This window comes from Perca flavescens, chromosome 6 (assembly GCF_004354835.1).
Source record: "Perca flavescens isolate YP-PL-M2 chromosome 6, PFLA_1.0, whole genome shotgun sequence".
Taxonomy (NCBI): domain Eukaryota; kingdom Metazoa; phylum Chordata; class Actinopteri; order Perciformes; family Percidae; genus Perca; species Perca flavescens.
Window position 1 is genome coordinate 10115675 of NC_041336.1, and position 9245 is coordinate 10124919.

The 9245-nt window shown below is 38.7% G+C and overlaps 1 protein-coding gene across 3 annotated transcripts in view; it reads left to right on the plus strand.

Annotated features, from left to right (window-relative positions):
* The window catches only part of ica1 (islet cell autoantigen 1), a 10498-nt gene extending 2552 nt beyond the window's left edge, over nucleotides 1-7946 (plus strand). For 2 of the 3 annotated variants that reach the window (XM_028580708.1, XM_028580709.1), the window contains 9 exons: nucleotides 248-371; nucleotides 1140-1338; nucleotides 2242-2367; nucleotides 2607-2705; nucleotides 2821-2921; nucleotides 3073-3119; nucleotides 3629-3853; nucleotides 6703-6792; nucleotides 7031-7946. In XM_028580708.1, coding sequence (XP_028436509.1) covers nucleotides 248-371; nucleotides 1140-1338; nucleotides 2242-2367; nucleotides 2607-2705; nucleotides 2821-2921; nucleotides 3073-3119; nucleotides 3629-3853; nucleotides 6703-6792; nucleotides 7031-7152 — 1133 coding nt within the window. In that variant the 3' untranslated portion in view covers nucleotides 7153-7946. Of the gene's footprint in view, nucleotides 1-247; nucleotides 372-1139; nucleotides 1339-1661; nucleotides 1718-2241; nucleotides 2368-2606; nucleotides 2706-2820; nucleotides 2922-3072; nucleotides 3120-3628; nucleotides 3854-6702; nucleotides 6793-7030 lie in introns of those variants that run through there. The other variant, XM_028580710.1, reaches the window with a different exon arrangement.
* Nucleotides 7947-9245: the final 1299 nt, after the last annotated feature.

The window sequence follows — 9245 nt, forward strand, 5'->3', positions numbered from 1 at the left end:
CACAAAAGGGGGTTTCCATGCAAGTTTGTATTCCAGAAAAAGCCGTACTCCATTAAACGTTTTGTTTTAGAGTTGCATGTAAATATTAGATCTCATTTATAAGAGTAGTTATTAACCGTGGACACAAAAACATGAAATATCCAACCATTGCGTTTCATAAACTTGTCATAAAGAAGAATGTCCAGAACATAAAACCCCATCGGAAATATTTCAATTAAAAACTATATTTACCATATCTACTGTGCAGTTCTTTCCCAAGAGGAGAACGAGTTGGGTCGTTTCCTGCGCTCCCAGGGCTCGCAGGATAAAACCAGGGCTGGAAAGATCATGCAGGCTACTGGGAAAGCACTCTGCTTCTCCTCCCAACAGAGGTAGGCAACATACAAATCATCAGTGCACGTTTGACATATGTTTGCCACACCCTCATGAAACATGTAGATAATTCATAAGAAAGTTACAGCTGGACTGGAAAATAGTTTTATGTAAAGGTCTGTCAACTTTATCATAAAAAATCCCAAAAAGGATTAGGGAGTGGCTTATTTGTCCGAATATAATCCCAGAGTTAGGTATGCTAGGAAAGTCTCACCAACAGGATTTGAACAAATCTTATTAAAGCTGCAGAAGAAGTTTCCTAAACAGCAGATACACACTCACTCGTACAGAACTTGGATTGAGTTTATTGATGAGGCAAAACAACCACACATAATGATTAATAATACTCAAGTGTTAAATTATGATAATATCATATTCCAGCTATTGTGATACCCTGAGAATACTGGCAAATAATTGCAAACAAACATGACAGACAGGTTTGGTAGCCTCTGTGTGCTGCTAGTGATTTTGTTTCTGCTGGCATTTCTTAAAATTAAAGATTACTACTTACCCTTTGTTTAGAGTTTGCTTTGTTTCTTTTTACTGAGAGGGACAAACACAAGTTGGTTAAACTGATTCTTCCAGGGGCCTTTCCTTGACGCTACTATTTTCTTTTGCAAGACACTGCCAACCCTTTGCCCTGCTGGGGTTGGAAGAGCATTTTCCTTTGAGACTTCAAATCATTCAGCAGACTGTATTATGCACTATAAAAGGCTATATTAATAATACTATAATAATACTTCATTTAAACACTACATCCTGTACAGATTGGCTCTGAGGAACCCTCTGTGCCGTTTGTACCAGGAGGTCGAGACATTTCGCTATCGAGCGATCTCAGACACGTGGCTGACTGTGAATCGAATGGAGCAGTCCAGGACCGAATACCGTGGAGCGCTGCTTTGGATGAAGGACATATCTCAGGAGCTGGATCCAGATACTCATAAACAGATGGAGAAATTTCGCAAGGTTTGTCTGTCACACAATACATGAGGCAGAATCAAAAGGTCAGACAAATGAAGCTTTTCACAGCAGACATTTTGACATGTCGTAACAGAAAGCACGGGTGTAACTAATAACATAATAGCTCCTTTACATGTAGTTTGCCTTTTTCAGTGCTCCATGTTATTATTTGCACCTGTGCTTTTCCTGTGTTCTGTGAAAAATGTCTATATACCTGTACACAATATGTAATACATCAGTTTGACAATGAATTGCACTTTTGTTAAATGAATGTAATGGCTATTGCTCAGCTTGCAATATCAATCAATATAACGTTTTTTTCTGGCCAGAGCAAAATAAAAATGGAAGAAATGACAAAAACCTGCCAACAGTGTGTGGGAGAAAGGTAATCTATTATGTCTGCTCCAACAAGCTATCTGCTGTAGGACTGCAACAAGTTCTTTATCATTAATTACTGACAATTATTTTTTCAATTAAATATTTGGTCTGAAAAAATGTCAGGAAATTGTAGAAAATGTCAATCACAAGCTCCCAGAGCCCCAAGGAGACGTCTTCATATGTTCTGCTCGTCGTTATCAAGGAATTCAAAATATCATCACCTAACTGAGTAATTGACTAATCCTTTCAGCCCGGATTTTCTTGCAATACCTAAGGCCACACAAGTGGCACAAAGTGGGAAAAGACTGTTCCAAAATAATGCCACTAGAGGGCAGGACGCACCAGCAAATGTTGTTCCATTGGTTCAAACTATATTGTACAAATTAAGAACCCACCATGTTTTTTTTTCTGCCTACACTTGCACAAACGTGAACTCCAGTGTTTGTGTTTTCACTGTTCAAACCTGTGCAATACATAATACTGGGTGCTTATCTTCAGTTGGGACATTTTCTTATCCGTTACATATCTCAGGTTCAGGCCCAGGTGCGCACTACCAAAACAGGCTTTGACAAACTGAAGAATGATGTCTGCCAGAAGGTTGACCTGCTGGGAGCCAGTCGCTGCAACCTCCTCTCTCATGTTTTAACCACATACCAGGTATACCACAAATTCTAGTTGTTTGCATACACTCCATTGATCTTAAATAGGGTGTTTTCATTGGCTCTACCCCATGTGGTTAAGCCAAGAAGGAAGACAAACATGAAGGGAACAAAGACACTGCATGAAGATTTAACTGCGAGACCACGCGAGGAGACACGAGAATAAAATGAACTGATGTGAATAACTTTATCCGTGACCAGCTGAATATTTGGCCTCTGCTTGTTCTGCTGTTTCAGACAACCCTTCTGCACTTCTGGGAGAAGACATCCCACACTATGGCTGCAATACATGAGAGCTTCAAGGGCTGTCAGCATTATGAGTTCTCCACACTTAAGGTCAGAGCTCATCTTGACCTGTACAGATGAGATCTAAAATCAGACACTGCCAAAGTACTTCTATATCTTGAGAATGGGCCAATACCTATAATCAGTGACTTGGTTATTCTTTCAGACCTTACAAGGCCCCATGGACAAGCTGGCTAAGAAGAAGGGAAGGAAGAAAATTAAAGCAAATGCCACAGATGGAAAGAAAGCAGAGACGACAGACGACCAGTGAGTTCTCTCATCTTGAGCTTTTTGCATGCAGGTAGACCAAACACGTGCATGCCAGTGGTAAAAAATGAGAGTATGTTTATAAACACTGAACCAGTCTGGGCTTTTTGTTTAAAATGTTAAACTGATCTTCCGTTTGCCATATCTACAGACTCATCTCACTAGTAAATGAAAGCACCAGTGATAAGACCAGAGAAGGTAAAAAAGAAAACAATATGTTATTATAATGTTATTTTATCCTATGGGAATACATTTAGTTCATAAAATGTACAAAAACAGTGAAAGATTTGTTCCCGGAGCCCAATGTGACATCTTTATATTGTTTGCTCTGTCTGACCAACGGTCAAAAACTCAAAGATATTTAGTTTACAATCATATAAGACTAAGAAAAAAAGCAAATATTAAAATTTGACATTGGCATTGGTTATCAAAATAGTTTCTAAATATTTTTTTGCTAATCGACTCAGCTCTTGTTCATTTAGAAATATCAAGATTCCTTAAACACCTATACCTACCATTTACAAAAGCAAAGCAATGCAGAAGACAAATGCAGATTTTTGAGAAAATGTTAGAGAAACTAATGTAAGTGGCTAAAAGAAATCATCAGTAACGTTATCGTATTATATAATTATGCATTATTGTTTAAGTCCTATGCTCACCCTGCCTGGTCACTGTAGGGAATTGAGATCATCTCTCTGCCTATCCAGAGTTAGAGGGAGAGGAGAGCATGGCCTTACTGAATGAGATCCTGGGCAGTATGTCTGTGGAGGAGGGAGACTTCTCTCGAGAGTGGAAGGATGTGTTTGGAGACACCGAGGAGGGAACGACCACCGCATCAGGCAGACTAGCGGAGACCCAGCAAAAGGAAAACTCCTTTCTACCATCTCAACTGTTGGACCAGAGCACAAATAATCTGCATTCTTCCCTCTCAGGTCTGAACATACTACTGTGTGTGAATTTGTCCTTGTGTGAGCCCAGACTGATCTCATGAAGTTGTGTATGAATGACACGCCAATTCGTATGCCATTATTGGCATACTCGTTTTTTAGCACGTTTATCAATGCCGTGTGGCCTCCGTTGACTTACATTACCTTGCGATTGCGTGTGAATTGACGCTGTAGCGAGTAGTATGAAAGGGCAAAAATCCGTGCAGGGAGGTTGGTTGGGGTGGAGGATGGTTAAAACACAGATCATCAGACAAGACATTCACCCAGGCGAGGGTGGATCGCTTCCCGCATGTGATGCTTCCTTTCCATGTTTGTTGTTATCCTGAACCCAACCCTGTTCTTTTCCTAATCCCAACTGTTTCTCCGTTTCTTCTTTTCCTAAACCCGCGATAACACGCCACATGGCTTTAGAAAGTGCCACGTGGCGTGTATGTTTGTCTGTACGTTGCAGACTGCCGTCCGCAGTGTACAGCGGTAGACATACACGCGGATAGCTCAAAATGCGTACAGATAACACGCCACTTGGCGTACTTGGAAAGTGTCGTGTATGTCTACGCGAAGTCATGATATCACGTTGGTGAGCCAGACAAGAGTAAACCATAAACCTATAAGTTGTACATATAGGTGCAAGATTAAGCTTTTTGTATCAAAATGAGACGAGGTTTCCACCATTCTCTTCTGCCTAAACTTTTAGCCACCAATATCCTTATTTAATGAAGTACTTAGGAGAAAGCAATATGCTTGAAAACTAAATAAGTTCCATTGTTTTTCCATGAATAAGTGCATTAACAAATGCAAAAGAAATTGCTGCTTTTCCCCAATGTAGCCAATTATTTCCACACAGGGAGAAAAGTGGCTTTATCAAACCCATGTCTGTCAATGTAATAGAAAGAAGGCTATAATAACATGGAATTTAGATTTGCTTACCCGTAGGTAATTGCCAACTACTGCAGCCCGTCTGGTTTTGTTGGTTTACAACTTGAAGGGTTGAGAGTAGCCTCGCTATGAAGCTATAACAGACGTGAAACCCTACAGTATGCATTTCCTGGGTGAAATCACGAAGCTGACATTTCAGTGCAGCATAACAGGTCTGACACTAATTTGAATCGAATTAAGCTAGTGGTTTAGAATGAGTGTGACAGTGAACTATAATTCCTGCATGGTTCAGAGTCAGAGCATAGCATCAATACGAAAAAGAATTAAGTCTAGAGGATAACTCCAATGAATGAGAACAGGTTGAGGAAAAGCATACGGTGTATGGGATCTGAGGCAGGCAAGATGTGATTAGATTTGAAAGGGAAGCTAAGAATCCAGCTGGTCAACAAAGCACGCTCTGCCTTTAAAAAAAAAAAAAAGTTGTCAAATCATATTCAACCTGCTTTAATTGAATTGGTATCAAAGCTTCAAGTCCAAATTGCAGGACCACAGAGCAGAAACAATCACAATAGGTAGTCCCAGGAATTGTCAACAGAATTCAATCAGGACTGCCTAAATGCACAGAACTTGGTAAAAGTATAGAACGATTTTAAAATCACTGAATGAGCATAAAGCCAATTCAAGCTGTAATCATTCTGTAAGTGCATGAAGGAGCGCACACGGGCAAGGACTGCAAGTAGTGTAGTAGTTTAAAGTGCAAAATCACTTTTGGCAGCATGCAAGGAAAACATAAGGTGTTTACTGAAAACTAATTTAACACTTCTACCTATGTGCTCTCAAAACTTGTCTTGCACCTAGCGATTTACATTCAAATTAATTTTGCTGTTGCTAAACCACTATATATTAAATGGAGAAAGTGATGCAGACTTTAAGAACAGTTCATTAAACTAATCTGGGGTACTGGACAGGAAGAACCTTGTTCAAGAGGCTGATCTTGAGAACTTAAGGACCAGAGGTTTTGGGCTGTTATCAAAGATCTTGCAGGAAGAATAGCGTAGGTGTAGCACTTCTCAGATTTTGGTGATATGGCGGAGTAGTCAAAGAAGTCACTCATGCAAGAAGCATCACATGGGCAGTAGAGACCAACGCTCACAACCTCCATTTAACCTAAAGATTGGAGACCAAAACAGGCAAATCCTGAAAAGAATCTGGCTCAGAGTAAATAAAAAATATAAATCATACGGCCCAAACAGCCGGATCAAAAGTAAAATGGCTTGAAACCAAGAATGTAAAACAAAACTATAACAAATCTTCGAGAAGGAAAACCACCAGATCCTCATGAGTCAGGCACATTCAGATGTATCCAACAAGACCTGAAGCTGCAGTTACACTCAAAGCTTTTAAACTAAAACAATTGAAAACATTTCTGAAGGATTTTCACATTAAAAAAGAAAGAAAAGGTTTTATTCATTCAAAAATTGGTAGTAGAGGATGCTGGAACTGAAATACCATAATGTTCTAAAATACCCAGAGGATTCAAAGAGTTATTTGGTCCTTTAAGCCAGCTGGACCCATTTGTTTGATTTCGGAGCAGATTGTTTGTTACAATAAGTCTAAATCAACAGCACATTCCAGTGTCTTCCCTGGTGGTGTTTAGTGTTGCTAAATACTGCATTTTGTGGAGACACAAAAGGGATAAAAGCTAAATAAATTTGCCCGAAAGACCTCAAACTTGTAATTGCAACTTCTGGCCCTGTATGTAATAAACCACTGATAATGTCAGATGTGATTTTGCCATTATAATTGTTTTGTTTATTGCCGTTTGTGTGTCTATTACACAACATTCTTCCACATCGGCAGTGAGTATGAGGAGTGTGAGGATTTATTTGTTGGATCATGCTTCGGCACATTAAGCGTCCCCAGTCAATTCATTTAAAAATCTGCGTCTCCATTTTCAGATTGGGCCGGGATCATTCCACAGCCTGTCGCCCAGGCAACGGAGCACTCCTCTGGAGCCAGTCGGAACCCTTCTAAGCCAGCAGTGAAAGGTAGGACCAGGGCAAATGAGTAAAACAGATAAGTCTTCAAAAGAAAAACACTAACTGATTCAAAGAGACGTGTCCAACTGCATCTGTGTTTATTGGCACCTTTAAAGAATTTGTGGGTTGTTTCCATTCATAATGTTTGCTATCAGCCAGATGCAGTCTTTTACCGTATAAAAGGGAGGTGTTCGTATTTTCAGCAGTGTCTTTGAGTGACATTTACCCTTCTTAATTCATTTTACAGAGAAAGCAGGGATGTCCAAAGATCTTTCAGCGTGGTTCAACCTGTTTGCCGACTTGGACCCCCTCTCCAATCCCGATGCGGTCGGCAAAACTGACACAGAGCACGAACTTCAAAATGCATAGTTCTTCCTCAGCGTCATGGTGACCTAAAATGGGCATCTTTGTTGGTGGGTAAAGCAGAGTATAGCTGCCACGGTGACCAGAGACTAATCTGATCCGACACACACACAAAAAAAAATTGTCTTAAGACTTCAGGTAGATATAGAGCTGAAACAAATATTGTGAAAATTCTTCAGGCAAAAAATGCCAAATATTTGTGAGGATTTGCTAATTTCATTATCATATGTGGAAGTAAACTGAATAGTTTTGGTTTCTGAACTGTTGGTCCGAAAATATATTATAATATAAAATAATTAGAAAGGGCATTGTCACTTAATCTCAGACAAAACAGGTAATTATCATAATTAAAATAATCAATAGTTGGATCTTTTTCTTGTTATAACAATATATACAGTAAAGGTCCCTGATTATGACACACTGTACTATGATATATTATAAAGATACTTTGAAATGTTATAACAACTAAACTTAGTCAACAAAAAGGCTTGTTCATTGTAATAACATTTCATATCAGTTACGTATCTCATTATACGAGACATACAGTATCTTGTTATGGCAAGAGAAATGTTCTTATTACAAGAAACTGATCAGATTTTTTTCCTCTACAAATTACGCTGCTTTAAAGTGTCCCACTAACAACTACGAGCTCTCGTTCTTTTCATTGTGAAAGAAAAGAAACCTTTACAAGACAACCATATTAATCCTGTTGGCTCTTTCACTTGGGTTAAATATTTAAAAAGGTCCCATGACATGGTGCTCTTTGGATGCTTTTATATAGACCTTAGTGGTCCCTAATACTGTATCTGAAGTCTCTTTCCCGAAATTCAGCCTTGGTGCAGAATTACAGCCACTAGAGCCAGTCCCACAATGAGCTTTCCTTAGTATGTGCCATTTCGGTGTCTGTAGCTATTGAGGTGGAGGGTGGGGGTGGGGGTGGGGCCTTGACCAATTTCCACTTTGCTCGTTTGAAAGCCATGATGACCTCATAAGGAGCCTTTGAGCTTTAATTTTCAAAAAAGGCAGAGCAGGGCTCGGTTTACACCTATCGCCATTTCTAGCCACTGGGGGACCATAGGCAGGATGGGGGAACGCATATTAATGTTAAAAAACTAGAAAGAAAGAAAGAAAGAAAGAAAGAAAGAAATTTTCATGCCATGGGACCTTTAATGTTTAGCATTGGATACCTCAGTATGACTTTGGAACAAGAAGCCTTTGACATTGAGCTGCCTTGAAAATCTGTATTCTCTAGAAGCATTCAGGCTTTATTTCTGATTCTCATTACTAAAGACTGCACACAGGGGAAACTACAATAACAGCGGAAAGATGAGCATCAAAGATCACAGTGCAATAGCTCATGTGTTTACAAAATACAGTAAATGTTGATATATTCAACACTAAGCACTGACCAGAATTATTGGCAACTTTCACACCACATTTGAACAGCAGAGAGCTTTCCCATTAATTATTTATGCTTTTAAATTAGTTCGCAACATAATGTATTTGTTTACCCCTTCTGAATAGATTCCAGAAAAATACACTTATCATTCATTTATTACTGCATGTTGCATGTCTTGTTTTATGTTATCCAGTAAAAGTGTGATTGAATGAACAATGCTTTTATATTAATGTGAGATTTTTAATCAATGTATTTTTATCATTTGGATTCGTTTATCTCAGTTATTGGCTTTAAATGGGAAATATATGCAGCTTTCAGTGAATTGTTTTCAGAGCCAAACTAACTGGAAAGTTGGGATAATCATGAAAATACATTCATGTTATACGGATTTTGACTACAATGCTGCATAAAATGAATATATATCAGAGTAAACGCCTTAATCTAAAAATCACAAAAACAATATAGAACCTCATAATTATTTGACTCCTTATAAAGTATTGATTGTGAATTTATTTTGTTGCAACTCAGCCGAGTGTAATTTTTGATGTTTAAGCCATGTGAAAGTTTATATATTTAAATCATAACCAAATACATTGATTGCCTTACCTTGACTCCTATTTGTATATAAATGTCATGGTTCTGAATATTAAAATGATTAGTCATGTGTCTGTCTGTGGCCTTTGAAAAGATTAAATACCAA